At 44.5% G+C, this 22,419-nt stretch overlaps 2 protein-coding genes across 13 annotated transcripts in view; one reads left to right on the top strand and one right to left on the bottom strand.

Annotated features, from left to right (window-relative positions):
- LOC116845494 (nephrin) overlaps positions 1-22,419 on the top strand; it is a 338,079-nt gene that overhangs the window by 302,993 nt on the left and 12,667 nt on the right. For 9 of the 12 annotated variants that reach the window (XM_032818245.1, XM_032818244.1, XM_032818256.1 and 6 more), the window contains 11 exons: positions 5,382-5,570; positions 9,729-9,908; positions 11,223-11,513; positions 13,103-13,402; positions 15,404-15,540; positions 16,479-16,632; positions 17,332-17,634; positions 18,357-18,632; positions 19,254-19,544; positions 20,287-20,465; positions 21,303-21,723. In XM_032818245.1, the coding sequence (XP_032674136.1) occupies positions 5,382-5,570; positions 9,729-9,908; positions 11,223-11,513; positions 13,103-13,402; positions 15,404-15,540; positions 16,479-16,632; positions 17,332-17,634; positions 18,357-18,632; positions 19,254-19,544; positions 20,287-20,465; positions 21,303-21,723 (2,721 nt within the window). Of the gene's footprint in view, positions 1-570; positions 745-2,293; positions 2,566-4,282; positions 4,984-5,381; positions 5,571-9,728; positions 9,909-11,222; positions 11,514-13,102; positions 13,403-15,403; positions 15,541-16,478; positions 16,633-17,331; positions 17,635-18,356; positions 18,633-19,253; positions 19,545-20,286; positions 20,466-21,302; positions 21,724-22,419 lie in introns of those variants that run through there. The other 3 variants (XM_032818251.1, XM_032818252.1, XM_032818249.1) reach the window with 3 other exon arrangements.
- The window catches only part of LOC116845496 (uncharacterized protein CG10915), a 63,085-nt gene that overhangs the window by 11,986 nt on the left and 28,680 nt on the right, over positions 1-22,419 (bottom strand). The window lies entirely within an intron of this gene.

The following is a 22,419-nucleotide window of genomic DNA, read 5'->3' on the forward strand; positions in this document are numbered from 1 at the left end:
AGAGAGAGAGAGAGAGAGAGAGAGAGAGAGAGAGAGAGAGAGAGAGAGAGAGTCAACTACCATGACAACGCTCGCAGTCGCCGTCAGGAAACGCGCGCGTAACGACCATTACGTACCGCGTTTGTCTCTGCGGCATCCGACGGTGGTGCGCCGCGCGCTTTATATCGGCGCCGGTGCATCCTGGCGGAACGCAGGCTCCACGCGACGCCCCCGAGAAGACGAACGCGGCCCTCGAATGCGCCCAGGGGGATATCGAAGTGGGAAAATTTATCTCGGCCCTGTAATGGGTAGCGACCGGCCAGCGCGCAGAGGAGAGCGCAGGGCGAGCGCGGCCAGCACGACGTCGTCGACGACCGTCGAACTGTATCGCGCGGGGGGTGTCGGAGGAGAGGGTGAGTTCGCGGTGACGAAGTAGCTTCCGGATGGCGTAGTCGCTCCTCCTCGGCAGTCGCATGCATCCCCCGGAGGATTTCCGAGCGACTGCCAATATAAACTCGAGGAGCGGGGGTGGACGACGGCGCGGCCGGATAACCAGCATCAGCGCCGTTTTCCTCCTCCTCGTCGTCGTTGTCGTCGTCGTCGTCGTCACCGGCATCGTCCTCATTGTCACCGTCCGGCTACGTAAAGTGTCTTTCGCGAGGCGTGCCGTAAAAATGGAACCGTTCGTGCGTAAATGTTTGACCTCTTCGATCGAGCCGGGTCGCCTTTGTAGACCCGGTTGGTCGTGTGAGCTTTTTTTGAGAGGTAAAGATAGAGTCTGGCCACTTGCCTCGCAAAATGGCATACTTGTGCGATGGGGATGACTCGTGTCGGCGAAATGTGTCGCGAAGAGTATCGTGTGAAACGTGCTTCGAGCCATCTTTTTCATCGTTTTATACCATGACTATAATGAACTTTCGTGTTTCAAGTTTTTACTATCACAAACGCTGTGTAATGAAGGATAGTATGTAATCAGTAGCAACTTAATCGAGTCCCTCGCCGATTAAAACGAATGATTGTGGGAATTTCCGTGGAGTTGTCGACGATGAGATTTTCGCCAATTGCCACCGATGAATTTTTCATCAATTTCTTGCTCGTTAAGCCGTCGTAATTGCGCGCGCCCCCACGCACGATACGGTTCATTTTCGAGAGCACGAGGGGTGAGGGGTGGCTCCACGAAAAAGTTGGCTCTTTGTCCGCGTCTTTCTGCGTTCTATTTAGAAAACCGTACGATATGAATTTATTAACCGCGCTCATGCAATTTCGTCGGGATTCTCCGCGAGATATCCGCGGATTTCATAATGTGGATTCTATTTATCCGGGAGATACGCGTTATATTACATGGAGTACGCCGTGTCCGGCTGTGTCAATAGCGAGGAACGCCGACCGATTGGATACATCGTTGACCAATCGCGCGAACGGCTGAATGGATATACAAGTAGCCCTCGATAATACGGCCCGATGACAGCTTCTGAATTTGTCATGGATTCGTAATAAATCGAAAAATTACATTGTCAGCGCGCGACGAGAAGCCCGGCCCGGACGCTGTAATTAAATTTAAATCAGCGGGTCAATCAGGCGATTGTCGAAGGACCTTTTCACTTTTCATTTTCCCACGAATCGAATCTCTCGTATTTTTCCACCTCGAACGAAACCAGCTAATGCAGCCCCGTAAAATAAAAAGACGTGAAAACGTACAGCTACCCAAGAGTCGAAGACAAATTCGCGCGGGGGAACTCGTATTCCCCGTTTCTTCGATCTTTCCCGGCGGAAAATTACGCGCGTCGAGATCCTCCCGATTGCGTTACCAAAAACACACCTGTTTCACGCGGGAGATCAATGAGGGTTGCGCTTTCTATCGCGTAATAGTCCGTGATTATCCCTAATTGTAATTCGTATCAATGCACGAAAGAATGTCTATCTTCGTGCGCCACGTTATTATCGTTCACGATCCCCTTATCCACGTGGAATCTACATGCATTTTCTGCCACAGTCACGTATTCGGCGCACGAGTTATTGCGTTTAAGTGGAAGCAGTTCGATCGAGTTAAACGCGCCCGAGCCACACCCGGTGGTGTATAATTATTGCGCCGACGAGAACGGTTTTCTATATGCGCTTAATAGAATTCGACGATAAATCGCGCGGCGCGCTATTCTGACATTAAATTAACTCGATGCGGAGATTGGTGCCGCTTGCGCGAGGCCGCCTCGCGCTATAAAACACGGGCGAGCGGGCGGGCGGGCGGATCGTCCGAAATCAGCAGATTGCGTCGTTTATCACCCACCGTCCGAAATCTATGTATACGATATGCGCGATTTGCTCGGGAACGATTTAACGGTGCGCCGCGTACGGTATTCGTTTTCGAGTCGGCCGCCGCCTACGGCGCACTTAGCCGAGCGGGACTGTATATTTGCGACGCCAAGATCGGCAAACAGTTTCGATCCGGAGTCGTGTGTGGCTCGAGGATGATTTGGAACCGCAGAACCGCGGAAACGCGGCTTTCAGAGCTGCCGAAGATCAGCTCTTCCGCGTGCTCAGAGAAAAACGTACTAATGGCGACTATAAAGTGACAGCTATATGACTTCAGTACGCAGAATTATGATGTATCGCGGGACACACGTTCTCAGAGAGAAAGACAGTGGTGACAACTATCCAACAAATAAACCTAAGTTCCAAAAGTTCCAAAAGTTCCGATTTCTTTCTAATTTGGCACAAATGTAGAAATACAAAAAATAGATAGAATAGTCATATTTTTTCATCTTGGCTTACAATTGAGTTTTACGAGCAATTTATAGCTTTTTAATTTTCTTACTCCTATACGGAAAAAAAGATTTGCTAATATATGGACAACTAAAAATATTAACTGCAGGAGCAAATTTTCTTGCTTTTATAGCAAAGTTATTTAGTTGTGATAGCTAAAAGATATGCTAATATACATACTAGCAAATTTTTTAGCTATCACAACTAAATAACTTTGCTATGAAAGCAAGAAAATTTGCTCCTGCAGTTAATATTTTTAGTTGTCCATATATTAGTAAATCTTTTCTTTCCGTGTATCATCAACAAGTACAACAAAAATGCATAAGAAATAAAATTGAATACAAATGTGTAAAATTATTTGTATAAATAATAAAATGTTTAAACAAAACATGTAAAAAGCTGAAAAAAATTATTTATACAAATAATTCCTCGGTTTGGCCGAGATTCGAGAATCATTTTTAACTAATTTAGCATAGATTTAAAATATTTCGGTTGGAATCTTGGCTAAAGAAATTTAGAATGGTTTGTGCTTCAGCTATACCGATTTTATTAAAATTTTAATTAAAATTGCCGGATTTCGGTTTGGCCGAGATTCGAAGCATTTTTGACTAATTTAGCATAGATTTGAAATATTTCGGTTGGAATCTCGGCTAAAGAAATTTAGAATGGTTCGTGTCTCAGCTATGCCGAGTTTGTTAAAATTATTTAATTATATCTTGTATCAATTTTATTTCTTATGCATTTTTATTGTACTTGTTGATGATAGGAGTGAGAACATTAAAAAAGCTATAAACTGCTCGTGAAACTCAAAATGGACCAAAATGAAAAAATATAACCTAAATAATTTTTTATACTTCTATATATGTGCCAAATTAGAAATAAATCGGAGTATACCTTTTGGGTAGGTTTACTTGTAAGTGACAACAGCACGAGTTTTGTACGCTGAGAAAAAATATTTAAAAATTTATTCGTGTAAAGTTTATTTCCGTGAAGTAAAGTTTATTTCTGCGAAATAAAGTTCATTTCTATGAAGAATAAAGTTTTATCCCACAAATAAATTTCCAAGTATTCTTTCGCTCAGAATATATAGAATTAGAATAGAAGCCCCCCCTCTCTCTCTCTCTCTCTCTGATTTCTGAACTGATACTCTGAACTCTTTTTTTATCGATAAAAGTGTCTAAATATAACTTGTAAGCCTTCTAATTAGCTTATAAACATATTTAGAAGCACTTTTGTCGATAAAAAAGAATTCAGAATGAGAACTTTAATACAGTTTAATAAATTATTTTTTGTAATTAAATTATGTATGTATGTAAAATTAAATTTTGTAATTATCGTAACTGAAACTTTAATTGCGATAACTATCAAAAGTAGTTTATTAAAACGTATACACATTAATTCTACGTACTCGTATAGTTGTCACCTGCATAATTGCCATGTCCTTTTCTCGGAGTACGAAGCGAGTTCTTTCACGGAGGCTGCTAGGGCAGCCTAACAGGCAGGATCTTATTCTTTAATTGAGTTTCAGCGAAGACTTATGTAGAGTCCTCAACGTGAGACTTAATTAGCGGGATATTTAATATCGATTATCGGAAAATTATAAGAGGCGCGACGACGCTCGGTTCATTCTCATTAAGACGAGATCGGCTCTAAATTAGAATATCGTTACGAGTTTGGAATATTCGGTACATCGAATTATCTCGGACGAATCGCCTCACTTCCCTCTCCGCGTCGCGTTCCATAGCGCATATTAAAAAAAAAAATAAAGCAATTTCACGTGGAATCTAGATATTTTGGCGATTTCTTTTGCGTATTAAACTCGATTGAATTAACCCTCAGTTGCTAATGTCAATATTAGCAATTGGTCCATTATTGCTAATATGGAATCATTTTTACTCTTTTAATTGGTTTTACTATTTGCTCTAATTTTTGTAATAATTTTTTTACAGAAAAAAAGAGATACAATAATACCAATAACATTTTTCTAAATTAAATTCTTGTATACAGTGTACACAGAGAATTTCATAGGCAAAATTGCTATAGAATTTTATAACTGCGGAATAAATCGGCATTCTGCAGCAATTTATTGTATTTAATTAATTTATATTGTTTTGGAATTGTGTGAAATACATATTAAAATATCTGCTATGTCGTTTGCGAAATTTACAATGTTCTTTGATAAGATAAATCCCACTAGCAGTCTATTCCTGCTGCACCGAAAGGAAAAATATTTGAAAAATAAAGGTTAATTTCGATAGATACTAACACCATATTTACTTAAATCTAAGTTTGTTTTTATTTTAATAGAAAATGATTGTTCCCATAAAAAGCTAAAGTTTAAAGGAAAATGTATGTTTTCTTACTAGAAAAATATTTGACATTAGTGAACATGTTGTCACACACAGTATTTCTACTGAATAAATAGCTTTTATTTCTTATATACTTTCTTTTCTCAGTGTAGAAACATAAAAATTGTTGAAACAGTAAAATTGGAGAAAAAATTTCTATGAAAACTGTAATATCCTCTCTCCGTGTGGGTCAAAACGCCTGACATTGGCAATCTAGAGTTGAGATTGGCGATTCCAAGAGAATCGAGGAGACTTCCACGGTGCTTGACGGCAATTCTCCCTATTCCTTTTCAGCGCCGCCGCGGAAGGTGGAGATCAGCAGTCACCCGAATAAGAAGAAGATCGAGGTTAAGGTAGGCGAGTCGCGGCGTCTCGAATGCATCGTCCGGTCCGCCAAGCCAGCCGCCTCGATCATTTGGTATCGCGGAAATGTGCAGATCAAGGGCGGCGACACCACCATCACTGCAATCTCCATCCAGGGTGGTAAGTAGACACTATCCTGTTACGTGCGTGATATTCGATTACGATAATCCCGCGCGAATGAATATATCACGGTTATTACACGACAAGGATTAAAATGAACGCGCGCTATACGTGCGCGGATAAGCCGCGTGGCACCGGCGGACGCGCGCGCGGTATCGTCTAATTAAATTGCGCAGGAGCGCAAATATTGTCGCCGCGTGGCGCTCTTTGGGCGCCCCGGGTCCTCCTCTGGAGATCTTTACGACCAAGGCCAAGATTTCCGTAATTGCATCCGGGGAATACAGATTCGCACTGTGTTTCCTATCGTATCCTCAATTAACGAGAACCGCTTCTCTATATTTCACGAATTCAACTTTGCATTTATCTCTCCCCGACTGTCTTTTTTCTGCGTGCAAATTCTTCTTCCACCCGCTCTCTTCCATCGCTCTTCTCGAGCTCATTTTTTGATGACAACCGTGATGTATCGAGTCGCGCGGGGATTACGAGCCTGCTGCGACGCTATAGATCTTCGTCGGAATTAATCAGGTTGATCGTCGTAATTACGATTCAAAGAGAGAGAGAGAGAGAGAGAGATAGAGAGAGAGACAGAGAGAGAAATAGGGATACCAGCACGATCTGTACCACACACAAAGTCGACGTCCGGCGTTGCGTTCGCGGCGTTCGCGAGGGTGGCGAATAAGTAATCTGAAATTTCGTCGGCGACTGGTCCGAGGGGCTTTTCACCCCCGTGACGCGCGCGCGCTGGAAGTGGGAAAAAGATGGGACGGCGTCGGGACGCCTCCCCTAGAGCGCCGCATCCAGTTGCCAAGCATCTTCGATCGATCCCATGACACACAACTCTGGCCGCGCTCCAACTACCGAAATTGACGTTCTGTCTCTCGCTCGCGCTCGCATCCCACCCTCTCGTCGCCGCTTGCGTTTTTACATTCGCCGGAGACAGCCCGACGAGACATCAAACGACTGCATCGGTCGGCTCTCGCCGCTTTACCACCGCCACCGGGGCTAAAATATATCCCGATAAGAACGTCGATAAATAGCGCGGCGGAATGAGAAGAGGTCCGCGCGTCGGCCTGCGATACGGGTGTGTGTTCGCGAAGCGCAAACTTCTCGCGTTTCAAGTCGAAAGCGTAGCGGTGTCTGCTGCGATCACGTGTTGTATCAATCCTTTGTAGCCCGAATCGTTTTCGGCTTCTCTTCACAGCCGATCGATCAGTGAGGATTGATTTATTTTGCAACGGAAATCACGTGACTCGCTTTTATCTCCATATTTTTTCAGCGTTTGACATTGCTGTTATTACAATGTTTCACTAATTTAACTAATGCAGCAATACGCTTGCGATAATATATTTGTATTGTGTGCACTATTAATGAGAGTAAAAAGTTGGTTTGTAGAATCGACTGAAACGAAACGTGGTACAAACCCGACGCGGGACCGCAAAGGTTTAATTAGCGTTTAAACCGACAACTGAAAAATCCTCATGTGGAATATTTAAATTTTTCATTGTTAACGTTAAAATTACTAAAAGTTACAAAAAATTATTTTACTAAAAATTAAATTACGTGAAAATATCAAAGAATAACCGCGGCGTGAAATGAATCCTAGTGATGTTTGCGATGGAAAAATAGTATGTTTCGAAAGAGATCGAAAGAATTGCGAGATGATTACGTTTTATTCCCTCCCCCTCAGTTGAAATTTTGATCCTACTTTTCACCTGAATATTCCATTTAACGCTTACTTTGATACTTAAACTTACATCAATCTCAATTGATTCTATTTAACCTACTTACTTTGCCAAGAGGTCTACTTTACGCTGAGAAAAGAACACTGGAAAATGTATTTTTAAGATATAAAGAGACACATTTACAGAAATTATTTCACAGAAATGAATTTTATTTCACGGAAATAAATTTTATATTCCACAAATAAGTTTCATGTTTTTTTTCACAATGTAGAACGTACAAGTGACGTTTTGTGCATTTTCTGCCGCTTTGAGGCGCTTGAGTACGACTTCAGCTTCCATGTACATTAAACATACACTGATGCTTCAGAACATACAGATGTTAGAAAGTTTAGGTCGAGAGCAGGGTTAAAATTTCGACTGGGGTTAACTGGCCGTCTCGGCGGCGCACCGACGACAGCATACGCTTTTCTACTTTTTCCATCGACTCGACTTTCCCGATACGCTGTGAACATTTGGCAGCATGTTTTATGAACATCCCCGGTTATATTGCCGTCGTACGCGCGCGCGAGGAGTGCATCGAGATGAAAAGCGAGCGTGATCCCGCGAACACCGCGGTTATTACGGTACACGAATTCATTATCGGAAAACACACATAAGCAGCCGTCGCGGCGAGTTCCCGTATTTAAATGAAATTCGCTTTCTGTTTAGCGGATTATTTGGCAGCAGATGAAACGCGCGCTTTTTTTCAATGTTTTCAATTTTCAACTCGCGCCGAGACAAAAGCCGCTTTCTCAGTTCATTTTGTTATTATCGCGCGCAGCTGATATAACTAGTAAACGCGCGAAAACTTCCTTAAGGAAGTGCTCGTTATACGAAAGCGCATCTATATATTTACCGGAACTTTTTCACTCGAAATTGCATTTTCCAACGGACTACGCGAGTCGGGAGTCCTCCCGTTTGTACACATGTATATATATATATATATACACATACATATACCCAGCTACCCTTTGCGCGTCTGTCCGGGGGATGCGTCGCTCGCAACGTCGTTTACGTCGGCGACGTTGCGAACAGCGCGGAGCATATGCAGGTTGCGCAAAAATAAATCGTCGTTTCTTTTGTCACTCGACTTTTTGCGACTCGCATCCCCTCGTTACGCGCTAGCAACAATCTTTCCTCGACTACGCATCCAGTCAAACCACGTCACCGTTGATAGCCGAGAGCATTTGTACCCAGCGCGTCTCCGAAAACTGTATGTCGCCACCGCCGCCGCCGCCGCCGCCGCCGCCATTGCGTAGACTAGAACGGAATAAAGAGCTGTCGAGCCGCGCTTTCGCGTAAAAGCTTGTCCGGAGCTTTTAGCGGAGATTTAAAGGAACACACGCGTTGTGCGTTGCGTTGCGAGCGTTCTCGCATCTTCCTCGCAGCAACTCGCATTCGACTCTAATGAAAATTACATACCATCATGCTCGCGCCTCGCTCACCACTTTTAAATTAATGCAAAGCCTCTGAATCGTCTTCGCGCGCGTTTATTCCGGCGATTGCGATGATATCTTTTGAATCTCGTGGGTAAGAAGAGACACTTTAATTCAGTCTAATTTTTTATTATTTAGTCTCTAAAATACAATCAATATATTCTTCACTGAAATGCTATACGTAACCATAGCTAGTGAGGCAGTTATAGGTATAGCACTGCAGTCACACGTAGTAAAATCTCATTGAAAGGATCAGTTAATACTGACGACTATTCCCATTGCTGATGCACTTTGCGACATACAGACAGTGATATTACACAAGACAGTCATATTACACAAAGCGAGCATGCAAATTGCTGATTTTATTGTCACAAACGCTGAAAGTTGGATTTGGTAGAGCGTATAATGAATTTATGTGTTACACGGATATTACAGGGAGATCTTACTTCCGCTGGTCAAAATCAGTGGGACATAAGACGGAGCAGTAAAATGCTTCCACGGAAAATCAGTGAATACACCACTGATTGTCGGTGAGACAGAGAGCCTTTTACTGATCCAATCAGCGACATCTGTACCGATTCACTTTAAGAGGATTAATTTAATTTAATCTCGTCGTAAATGTGAGAACGTTCTCTCCTGACGTGGCAGTTGATCACTTAGCGTCGAGTGTATACTGATATTTTCTCGCTCGATAAATAGTGAGGACAATCGCGAGCAGTCATTAAGTGTAATTTCAGTCGTGATGTTTTTCAGCGCTTATAATCGCAAATAGCAGTTAACAGGACGTCGGTACGGTGTTCCTCGTCGTATCGTGAAAATTATCCGGTGACACGATAAAGAGAATGACAAGTTATAATAACTGAACGAGAGAAAGAGAGAGAGAGAGAGAGAGAGAGAGAGAGAGAGAGAGAGTGTGGCCAATTTTGCGACTACTATAAAGTAAATGGGAGCTGATAGTCGGTATTTATCGCGATATTTCACGCTTGCGCGCAATGTTGCAGACAAGGATATGGGGAAACCCGGAGAGACGTCCAACGAGCTGCTCAAGTACGACACTCACGGCTCCATTACTATCGTGCCCACGGCGGACGATAATGAGATGGATTACACCTGCGAGGCCAACCACCCGGCGATACCCATAGACAGGCCCATGCGGGCCACCATTAAACTCTCCGTTTTCTGTAAGTACGACCGGACGATCGCTCGTGTACCGCACGATCGTTCGCGTGATCATTTACGCCGTGGCGTGTCAGCACACCTGATACGTCTACGCGAGAGGAAGAAGTAAAAAAAAAACAGTAAAAAAAAGAAAGAAAATAGGAGTAGTAGTCGAGCTCGAGCGCTCTACAAAATTACGGTTCGTGGTACGTACGTGTTTACCGAAATTACCGAAAGAACGAGAGAGAGCCGACATTAATCCCTAATTCGCACTCATTATTAGACTCACTTCTTGCGGACGCGAGTAACACGATAGAGGAGAGAACGAATTATTTCCTAACTTGACGATATTTCTTCCGTGTGCGAGATACGCGCCAATGATCTCGCGTAAACGACTGTGACGGGATTTTTGTTTGTTTTCTCTTTCTTCTGCCTGCTCGATTACGTGGAGAAGTCGCGAGGATCAGCTTGACTCGTGAAAGCGTCTATCCGAGTCGAAATTTTGATTCTGTTTTCGATCTCATTGTTCCATTTAACACTTACTTTGACTCTCTGAAGCCTACATCGATCTTTTTGATTCTATTTATCATGATAATTTTGCGAGCAGACTTCTTTATAATCTACAAGTGGCATTTTGTGCGTTTTCTGCCATTTAGAAGTGCTAAGTAGGACCTACAGAAATTGATCAGTCCTATAGTCCTGATCAGGTCGACTCCAATTAGCTATCTGATTTGTATAAGACGATGTAATCGAATCCTAATTATTAATAAGGTTCTAATTATTGACAGTTCTGATTATTAATAAAGTTCTGATTGCCACGTTGCGTTACATTACTTGTTGTTTATCCAATAACATCATCTTATAGAACCAAACAATCGATTGAGATCAATCTGATTAGACCATGATCATGACTATAGGATGAATTTAGTTTCCATATGTATTAAACATACATTAGTTGTTCAGAATATGCAGATGTTGAAAAGTTCAGAGGTAAAGAGAACAGGGCTAAAATTTCGACTCAGGTGGAGCGTCTGGTTAACGGACAAACACATCATGGGGCGCACGATTCGCTGAAAACTCTGCAGCCATAAGTATCAGTATAAAATTAGCGCGACAACGTGTAGAAGGCCCCGAGTAATTCGCTCGTTACACGGCGAATTAGGCCGCGGGACGACACGTATCCGTAACTAGCCGCGTCTGCACAGCCGGCCCTGTCGCGCCGCCGAGAATGGCTTCCGATCCCAATTATCCGGACACTCTCGAATAAGTTTCATTAGTGCATGCTTGCTCGCTCGTAAGGCCTCTAACGGCGCCGTCACCGACGGCGTGTCTCGCAGATCCACCTGGTCCACCGTATATAGAAGGCTACACCGAGGGCGAGACCGTGCAGCGCGGCCAGAACGTGGAGCTCGCCTGTCGATCACGCGGTGGAAATCCGCCGGCGCAAATTATCTGGTTCAGGAACAACGAGCAGATCTCGCACAGCTATCGTACGGAGGGAGGCGCGTCCGAGAACGTGCTCTCGTTCGTGGCGAAAGCGCAGGACGAGAAGGCGCGCTACAGATGCGAGGTCTCCAACATCATGAGCGTGCAGCCCATGAAAGTGCACGTCGATCTCACCGTACTTTGTAAGTGTGTGCGATAATTGCGCGCCTCGCGGTGAGGTAGCGCCGGTGTAAAACGCCGCAAATTGCATTTCGAGAAACTCCGAGGAGCCCCTCCGCGTCTTCCCCCTCTTCTTCTCACCTTCCCTTCCTGTCACTTACGCGGAGCATATATATAGTATATATGTATGTACTCTATCCCTACCCTATAATTATATGTTATTATTGTCTCTCCCATGTGCATTAATACCGGATCGGAACGGCATGGAGGACTTTAATTTGTCGTGTTTAACGTCGCGCGCGCGCACGTGTATGTGTAGTTTATCCTATATGCGATTACGCGCGTTATTATTGGCCCTTTATTTATTAATTCGCGGCTTTAACGACAGGAAATACCTCGGCCCGCTTGGTTGGTGTCGCGTTTGATGGGATTTGCGGGATTTTCACTTATTCAGCGCGACGTCGGATCTACGACTCGGTAAGAGGCCAGTCGATACGATCGATCCGGTTTCGCGGCGTGAACGGCGTACAAGGGTCGGCGAGAAATAATAGAAAGAGCGTGAAATTTCGCCGGCACGGGGATTTCACTTATTTAAATGTTCTCCCGGGGCGCTGGGAAACGCGTATTTTCCGCAGGTGATACTTGAAATGTACTTAAGGCGGTGGAAAATTAATGCCGACTGGAACCTGTCCGTGGCACTTACCATTATTTTACCGCGAGGCATAGCATTGCCGCGACTAAGGTAGCACGATCTTCTCGCCGACGGAACAGCCGCATAAATAATTCCGCTTCCCTATTTTCGCGGGGCTATGCGCGCTCGCGTTTACCCAAATTGGAATTTTGCTAACTTTATGCCGGCGTGATATACGGATAGAGCCGCGAAATGCCCGCAGCTGGCTTACCGCACACTTACGGCCGAGGGCTACAGCTGTCGGCACGGGCCGCAGTTATTGACAACCTGTCAATAAGCATTATTCCGCATACCTTTTACGACCAACTCCGAAGACGAGAGTTTACGACAGCGGGCGACATTAGTTTTCTTCACCTTCGTCCTCCTTCCCGTCCAGCACGAGTAATTCCACCGCAGCTCCCGCGATGGTGGACTACTTAGTAAAATCTCATGACCGTATAAAACTGCACGTCATCCTTTTTCGCATCTCATTCGTTACGACGCGCCGATTTCTCGCCGCCGAACATTTTGCGCGTTCGCAGCTCCGAGACGCTCTCGCTTGCGCCAGATTAATCAGCCAACAACAACTACTACTACTCGAGATGGAAAAACTGGCGCAAGCGATCGATCCCCCTTCTCTTAATTCCATTACAAACGCGAATAAAAAGCGGCGGGCGCAGAGAGAAACGAAGTCGACTATTTTTCCACGAGTAGCCGGGGGAGTTTCGATCGGGCGACGTCTGAAATTCCCAGGCGATGATTAAACTCACGCTCGGGAGTCGTGAGTGAGATTAAATAATTCGCTTCTTCGTTACCTCGACCCCTTCGTTTCTCCGCTCGCGCTTTCAAGCGCGTCTTCGCGAAGTAGCGACAGCGGCATCGCCGACGTCGCACGCGAAATAACCGCAGCTTCCTCACACGCTCCTCTCTCATATGATACAGTCGCGCCCGCCGGAGTGACCATCACCGGGCCGACGGAGGCCAAGGCGGACGACCAGGTGCTCATCACTTGCACGACGGAGAACTCGAATCCGCCGGCGGACATCAAGTGGACGGTGGACGGGCATAATTTCGAGAGCAACGCCTCGAAGACGGAGTCGGCGCCGAACGGCGGCTGGATCACCAGCTCGAACGTGACGTTCAGCATTAATCGCAAGAGCCGCAGCATCGTCGTCATCTGCCACGCTTCCAACGTGAAGCTCACGGAGAACGTGGTCGGCACGCACACCATCAACGTGATATGTGAGTAGTTCCTCCAGTGTCGTACAATTTCGCGCGAGAGAGTGCCAGTCACTCGGCGCCGATGCGCGCCGCGTATAGCCGTGTGTGTAACGAGACGGGACTCGCTCTCGAGACACGTTTTCCCTCCCTCTCTCTTTCTCTTTCGCTCTTCCGCCCGCGGCGAAAATCTAATTTCAACCCCGCGTCAAAGAACCGTACCGGGTGTTCCGGACCTATCCCAGGGATACGACAGAGAGAACGACTTTCTGATCATCGATTGTCTTTGTGTTAGATTCCTTAGCGCACTTATATATGTTAGATAAATTGCTCTTGTCTCCCTTCCTCTCATCCTGCCCTTCTTTTCTCGTGAAAGCAAAATGTCAATTTCGAATCAAGCAGGGCTGAAGAGCGAAGTTTGTCTCAAGCTGAGTATACATTACGAACGTACGAACAGCGAACGTGTAACAGATTTGCGTTCACAAGCTTTCTCTAATGAACCGTATCGTGAACGAAGCGATCTGAATACATACGAGACGTTCTGCTCGTTAAGGCAAGCACAATTTTCTTTGTAATCGTAAAACGAAAGTTTGCTTCGTTATTCGTTCGTTGTACTGTCCAGCTTTACGCGCCACGGTAGCTTCATTCGCGGTAGCGAACCACCTCTCCGCGACCGGATACCCTCGCCGAGGAGGAGTGCTCTCGCTGTTCGCTGCGTTTTTACGCGCGGAACGTGTGATTTGATTAAAACGCAAATCCCGACGCGCTGTCCCGCCTTTGCTTATCGTCTTCGTCGATCTTCACTTCGGCAGTGGTATTATTACACAAAGTAGAGAGATTTTCTTTAACTTCCTCGTCGTATATTCAGTCTCGCAAGCTCTAGCGTGGTGTAATATCCTTCGCCGCGATTTATGCACAATCACGTCGAAGCGACATATCGAGGCGAAGCCGCCCAACGACGTGTCGTACGATAAAAAGTAACGAGCGTTCCGAGGTGGAATGTCGTAAAGCGCGGATATTTCACCTCGGCTGTGTTACAATGCGCCGCTGAAATTACGGATATCGCACGTTCGCTTCTTCGAGTCGGCGAGATCAATTTGTAACGCGTTAGGGGAAATTGGGTAACGATAATGCCGACCGTTGTCGTTGACATCTTCGGCACGCGATGACAAATTAATTGACCGCGCCGCATTATCCGGGGTCCCTGGCGTACACACACGCAATACATCCTCACCGTCTCTCTAATTCTCTCTCTCTCTCTCTCTCTCCCTTCCTAGATACAGAGAGAGAGAGAGAGAGAGAGAGAGAGAGAGAGGAGAGGAAGAGGAGTCAGATGGTCCAAATTCATTTAACATATTCGACATTACGTCACGCCGCGTGAAACATTCCCTCGCAATATATCCGTAATCGATCGACATTAATTTCCGTCGTAAATAAATAATCCTTGAATAATCAACTATGTTTTGCAGCTTGTAATTACATACATTAAAATTATTTGCTATCCGAATATACTAAACAATTAGTTAGCCTCTAATTAATAATATCGCTCTCGCAATCCGAAGTCATAATGAATGCCACTCACGTGGATCATACAGCTGGATTCGATGAAGCTCCTGAAATTTATTTATCATATGCTCCCATATTGAATGCCAACCGGCAATGGAGATGGAGGCAACTTAATAAAGAAGGCAGGAACAGACAAGAGAGAGAGAGAGAGAGAGAGAGAGAGAGAGAGAGAGAGAGAGAGAGAGAGAGAGAGAGCGCGCAAAATGCAGACGTGATAAACCTCGAGGAAAGAAATTACTTGGTGTTTCTCGCTTCCTCTTTTTTTCTATAATTTCGCGCGGTTTAAAAATTTCTCCATTGTTATATAAATTTCTGTCCGACCGCTTTTTCTACTCTTCTATGTTTGACGGAAATATTGCTCGGACTGCGTGCGGAAACGCGAAAAAAACATGAAAATTTCTAACGAGCGAAGAACGGGCAAAAATCCCGACTCTGATGAACGTCTGTCTGACCTCGCAGATCCACCTTCGAAATTAATCGTCACCGGATACGAGGAAGGCACGACGATATCCGCCGGGACGGTGCTGAGGCTCATGTGCACCGCCACGGCGGGTAATCCACTGGCCACGTTAACATGGTACAAGAACGATCGCAAGGTAGGTGAAACCGTAGAACACGATTGTCACAGATCCTCAGATTGCGGATTGCTGCGCGGATGGCGCTCGTGAATTTTTCGCGAAAAAATGTGTATTTTCCGGGAATTTTATCGGATCAGTCAAAAAAGGTTCAGCTGGAGATAACTTTTCAGTTTGACTTTGCTTCATTCAAGGGAGACAAATGAGATCTGACAACCAAATTATCATCGTTGTTGTCTACGATCCTTCGTCAACAGTCTGTTAGCAGGATGTTATCAACATTGTTGCCTATGTTACATTAGATCAAACTGAACAAAAAAGCCCTCTATTATTTTGCAAATGGTCACGTAGATTTTGGTTAATTCAAGAAGATTGGTACATGCTTGTCCACAATAATGCGCCAGTTTTCTTTAATTAGTAACTAAAAATCTACATGGTTATTTGCAAAATGGTAGGGAACTTTTCTATTCGATTTGATCTAATCTACGAGCACATGACGACAGACGTCGCTAACACAGCTCATCACCTTATCGCTGATCATTCATCAGTCTTCTTTAATTAGTAATTCAAAATTTTAAATGACAAAAATCGGTCTTCCAGAGTAGAGTCCAGAATGCTTCTCTCGTCGAGTACTGGTATAGTCGAAATTCGGTCGAATTTTCACTCTTTCCGGTCATTTTCTAGGGGACTTAGAAAAAATTTTCAAAAAATGACAAAAATCGATTTTTTGTGTTTGTTTGCGAAATGGTAGAAAAATTTTGTGTTCAGTCTGATGAGTTTTACTTGTACACCGCAGCTACATAATGAATTCTCGGACACTCTGTACATATGTGATGTCAATCAAACTGGATTTTTTGATTGGCCTAATGTCAGTTATCAGAAACAATGCTTATACGATTTGTGCCTCTATAAATCTCAATTCCACCGACTTCATTATAATAATGTCATTTATCTAACAGGTTCAGGGTACAGTGAGGACGCGGAATCACGCCGTCTCCAGTGAGCTGCCGATACTCGTCAACGCCTCCGACAACAACGCCCATGTGCGATGCGAAGCGACGAATTCAGCCACCGAGATACCTCTGATAAAAATTCTCGTATTAAAAGTGAACTGTAAGTGTATAATATGTATCTCACATTTAACGACTTTTCTTTCGAAAACACGTTAAGGAAACCATAGTCGATGCATGTCACGACTCGATCATTTCCGTCAAATTTCAGTATATTTTCCGTGAATGTACTGAATATTCTGCCGACGCAATATCAATATTTATATAATTTTAATTAAAATAATTTCAATTCAAAATGAAAAAATCGCTTGTGTTTAAAACGTAATTAATATTAACGTAAAGAGACGAATAAACCTTAAAACGAGTATAGCTGCATCGAGAAATTATAAAGTATGTTTAACATTTTACAATATCAAATGTTGGAAAGTTACTTTCGAAGATAAACCATAAATTTAACTCAACTCCAACTCGAATATTAAAGTCTACATGAACACTCGAATATTGAAGTCTACATGATTGGATTCTTCTCTAAAAACTATATTTCGATCGAGATTTGTTGTTATATGTATTTATATATCAAACTCCTATCATCGTGTACGTTTTTATTGTCGGAGCTTAATCGCTCTGCGAGAAAGAGAGAAAAAGAGAAACTAGAGCTTAAAGTAAGAAACACAGCAACGTTGCAGAAATGATCGAGGCAGCGCGCCGTAATTACTCCGGCCTTTTATCCGGCCGTCATCGTCGAATCTCGACGCGGCGCGGCGTGAGAGCGATATTAACGGCGAACTGTCCTTTTTCGCAGTCCCGCCCGAAAGGGTGAAGATTAACCGCGAGCCTCAGGACTTCCACGCCGGCCAGGAGGGACGTATAATCTGCGAGTCGAGCAGCAGCAATCCCGCCGCCGAGATGTCGTGGTGGAAGAACGGGATACCGGTGCCCGGCACCAGGAACGGCACCAAGTCCGGATTACACGGCGGCTTCGTCTCGTTCGTCGAACTCGCGTTGGACTTAACCGAGGAAATGAACGGCGAGGTGTACACCTGCGAGGCCAAGAATACAGAATTGGGGAGATCCATCCACGACGCTACCACTCTAGACGTGTTATGTAAGTATACGCCTAAGTATCGCTTTAACGACATAATTTACCGGTGTACATCGACACGCATGCACGTAAAACGCGATCGTGCGTGCGCGCGTGCAAGAGAGAGAGAAAGAGGGGGGAGAGAATGCTCAACCCGGAAAACATAGCGCGTTACTTAGAGTCCATCTCTCTCGGTATTTCCAGCTGGATCAGCAGGTTTAAGCGTTCGTAGAAATTCTGCGATGCCGTATGTAAAAGTGCATTTCATACGGTAATATGCGCGATAACACGCCAATGGCCCGAAGCAACTGAAGCGTGCCGGAGCATTTGCTATTGCGATCATTATAGAGAGAGGATCAGCTGCTTAAAAAATAGAAAGCAATACGATTCAACGTCTTAGATTATTTTCGATCGCTCCACTTGTGACGTTATCATACCTCTTCTTTAGTTATATCACCTTGCCAGCCAGATAACTTCATGTACGGATCAGTAAAGCTCTGTGTAATTATTATTATCTGATTATTCTTAAAAAACAAAACTTGAGCACTGAACGATCCACCACGGTGTTGGTTTCATCGAGAAACAATTCCGAGAAGACTCGATTGCATATCCGCGGTGCCGCTTTCCGTTCATTCGAAATACATCCTGTTACCTGCGATTTCTCACAGGACAATTATATCTCAACTGAAATATCGCGATGACGTTTGCGAGATGTCACAGATTCATTCATTGTTCTCGTTCCGCAGACAAGCCGATATTCTCGCCGTTAGATCCTTACGACCTGACCGGGCTGGAGGGCGAGCCCTTTGTGATTTCTGTGTCGGCAAGGGGGAATCCTAACACGACTGAGTACACGTGGACGAGGGACGGTTTGCCGCTTGGCAGTAGCGGCAAGAGAATAACCGCGCACGGCTCCACGCTGAATATCACGAGATTGGATCGTCACGATGCCGGCACGTACATATGCGAGGCGCTCAACAAGGAAGGCACCACTTTTTACCAGCTGAATTTGACGGTGCAGTGTAAGTAACGCCGTTCCCGGGAACGGCTGATAATCGCGACAAAATTGCATCGCCCCTCGAACAACCTTGGGATCTCGTTAGGCGAAGTTTCGGCAATGCCTCGAAGGCGAAGTTTCGGTTTGATACTTCGGAAAATGATCGATCAGTCCCGAAGCTTACATCCTCGAGATTATTTTATAATTATCTTCTAACTTTCCCCCTCATTCTGTCATACATAATAAGTATTTCTTCTCCTAAATTTTCTATATCAACAACAATTTTCTACATTAACTAATTACTCGCATCCTTTTAGCTTCCATTAAATTTTCCTTTCTTCCCATAGGTCCTCTAAGCCACTTTCTATCCTCTTTCTGGTTTCCTTTAGTTTTCTTTTCCCTTTTTCATTACTCCCTTTTTCACTTCTTGTGCTCGGTCTCCTTCAATCTAACCTTTCCTTAATCAAAAAGCATTTTTGTTTTTGTTTTTAGTTGAAAAGAGCGTTCACGCGTTCTCTCTTCAATATTCTAACGCTTATGTATGAAGGATGTAGAATCGTGTCTCATTCATCTCTCGCGCATTCCCCGATATTGTCTCCGACGGGCGAATCCGAACTTATCGTTTCGCTGGCGATGATCCCCGTAGATCCTGCCAAGATCAAGCGGACCTCTTCGTCGGGGATAGTTTATACGCCCGGTATCGAGGCGAAGTTGTTCTGCGAGGTCGACGGCAGTCCGATTGGCGACGAGTACGTCACCTGGCAGAAGGTGGGATCGAATCCGGAACTACCTGGTCGCTACTCGACGTCCTTCGTCAACCGCACGTCGTACCTTCACATAGAGGATCCCAGCCAAGAGGACGTCGGCGAGTATCGGTGCAAAGTCAACAACGGGATCGGCAACGTCACGTCGGATCCCATTCTCTTCATCACGAACTGTACGTACGAACTTGTATTATTCCGATCGGCAGCGCCGTCAGTAGTAGTGCTCGAGAGAGGAGTACGAGCGGCGCGATGAGAACTACGATCGGAATCGACGGGATTTAATTATCGCGTATCAGCCCATAATTTAATTGCGCCGCGTGTATCATCCGGGGATTTAATCGTCATACGTCCGAACGATGGCGCGATTCGCCGTATTGTTACGGCAAACCGCCTATCGTGTTTTCTAAAAAAGAGGGAACAGGGGATGTTCGGGCCGACGGAAGAACCAGCGGTACATTTATAGTATATTATAACGAGTCTGATGTATAAAAAGTGCGAAACTGTATCGGTTGCGTGCGATAAAAAATAATTGGTCGGTATTGCCATTGTAGTCAGTAACAAACGCCAGCAAGTTGGCGGAACCTACCGTTCAATTTACCGGAGTTAGTAATTAAATGGTGTCGTTGTTACTATTACGCGTGATATTAATTCCGCCTGTTCGACAATTAATTATCGGGCGCGCATTTGTCGAGGAAAGAATGCTTGCTCTGCTCAACCGTGCATGTCTCGACAAAGAGAGGGAGAGAGAGGGGGGATAAAAAACCGGCTAATATTATTTTACGGAATATATAAACCGCGCGCGCGACAATGGCTGAATGTCACGAAGCGTCACGAGGATGCATTGGTACGCGCGACACGTGAGCGTGTATCGGAAAGCGCGTAATAAAGGATTTACTGGTACTCTTTTATGCGCAGTTAAACCGGAAATGACGAACACCCCGCTGACGCGAAAGGCGGCTGCGAACAAAGGAATAAACGTCCAATTGTTCTGTAAAGCGCGAGGATCTCCATTGCCACGTTTCACTTGGATCTTCAATGGGAAAACTTTATTGCCGAACGCAACCGAGAATAAATACAGTATCACTCACAGCGATGTAAGTCACTTTATAAGGTGTACTTATCTCTTAAATAACGAGTTCCCCGACTGGAGGTTGTATCTCTTTTAGAGCGCCGTTTGACTTGAGACCTTAGCGCCAGGCATTGCGCCGCGCATATTGTCGATCTTATTCTATATTTCATTTCAATTGAGTTTTTCCACCTCGGTAGAATTATTGTCTCGCAGCCGGCGAGTGATATTATTTACCGTCAAAGATTATATTACTGTTTTGACGTTTGACTCTTTAAAAGAAAGAAGCACTGTTCATTAAGAGTCAACTGGAAAGTCTACGTACGAGATTGTAGTATTCCTAAAGTACTCGATACGAAATATTGAACGAGCTGTGATTACCAGAGATCGGAAGATGACAATTGTGCTTTTTTTAATATGTTGAGTACTATATGTCTGCTATATCTAGGTGACATTATGGGTTTCTCTATTCCATTTGTGGGTAACAGTTTTATTTGTTTGATTAGAAACGATTTTACTACACGGGAAAAAAATTGCCTACATTAACACGACAATGACAAATGTATTTTGGTTAAAAGAAACAGAATTTCTGGTTCCTTCAATCAAAAAGCGCTTAGTTGTAAATTCAAGCAATCTTTTTCACCGTAAGTATTTAAAAAAGAATGCCGGGTAAAAAGCGAAAAATATCATCAACTATCAAATTATTATTTTGTTATTATTATCATTAAATATTAAGATATATTATTGACGTGACATATTGAGAGTTCGCGCGAGTTTGGTGGAATTCGCACGTGAATTCAACGTGGCGGCGGTCAACGTGTTGACGGGATATCAGGGATCTATATCGTGTTTTTGTTTCTCTCAGCTGTCCGAGCTCTACTCAGAGACGACGCTGGCCATCTACCATGTGAGGTCACAGGACTACGGAAAGTATCAGTGTCGCGCGCAGAACAAAATGGGATACTCCACGGACGACATACACCTCGACGTGACGTCGCCGCCAGATAAGCCGAGCGACCTGGAGGTCTACAACGTCACCCACGACACGGTCACGGTGATTTGGAAGCGCGGTTTCAACGGCGGCCTGCCGACATCCCATCAAGTACGCTGGAGACAGGCGCTGGATTACGAGGATCGCTATCACTACCTCGACGTCTCGCCCGGCGACTATAAGGCCACGATATCCGGCCTGTCTCTCGGGACTTATTACGTGTTTAGCGTGAAAGCTATCAACGAGAAAGGGGATAGCGGCTTTTTGCCGGACCTCCTTAAAGTCCAGACACTTCGTAAGTCGAAATAATAAACACCGTAGAGACAAACACACGTACACACACACTCCAACATATGTGTACACACGTAGAGACACGTACCTCTGCCCGCGCTTTTCCATTAGAAAGAGAAAATTCGTAGAATCTTTCCGTAGAAAACGAAAAAGTGGGACAAAGATCTAACATTGTCGAACGATATTCATGGATAGCGTGAATATCCGCGTATTAATATTATTCGTATGAATAATGCTGACTAGTTTATTCGCTGTAATTTCGGTGTGGTCGTACCTCGAGGTTTATCATCGGCTTGTGCCGACGAACAAAACGCGGCCGGCGGGTCACGACGGTGCGCACGGTGGAATTATAGAAATTACTTTAAACCGAAATTACAGTCGTTCGGCAACTTTTCCCCTCAGGAGAGCGAATTATTTACATTAAATAGTAGATCATTATTCACGCTACATGGTGGAAAATAACGGCTTGCTAAATCATTATGCAGATCATCGAACATAATTAAACGCGATTGCCCGCATCCACATAATTAATCATACTCAGTAATTAGGTTCATCGTGTATTACATTATATACGTTTAGTGTGTCTCATGAATGTTCGCATGGCATTTACATCATGGGTTAGTTATAACAAGTGTACGCCGGACATTACGTTGACGTAATGTATTTCAAAGTCGCCCATAATCCCGGATTAACCACATAA

This window comes from Odontomachus brunneus, unplaced genomic scaffold, assembly GCF_010583005.1.
Source record: "Odontomachus brunneus isolate Ranch 3 - 2012 unplaced genomic scaffold, Obru_v1 Obru_scaffold_052, whole genome shotgun sequence".
In the NCBI taxonomy this organism is placed as follows: Eukaryota; Metazoa; Arthropoda; class Insecta; order Hymenoptera; family Formicidae; genus Odontomachus; species Odontomachus brunneus.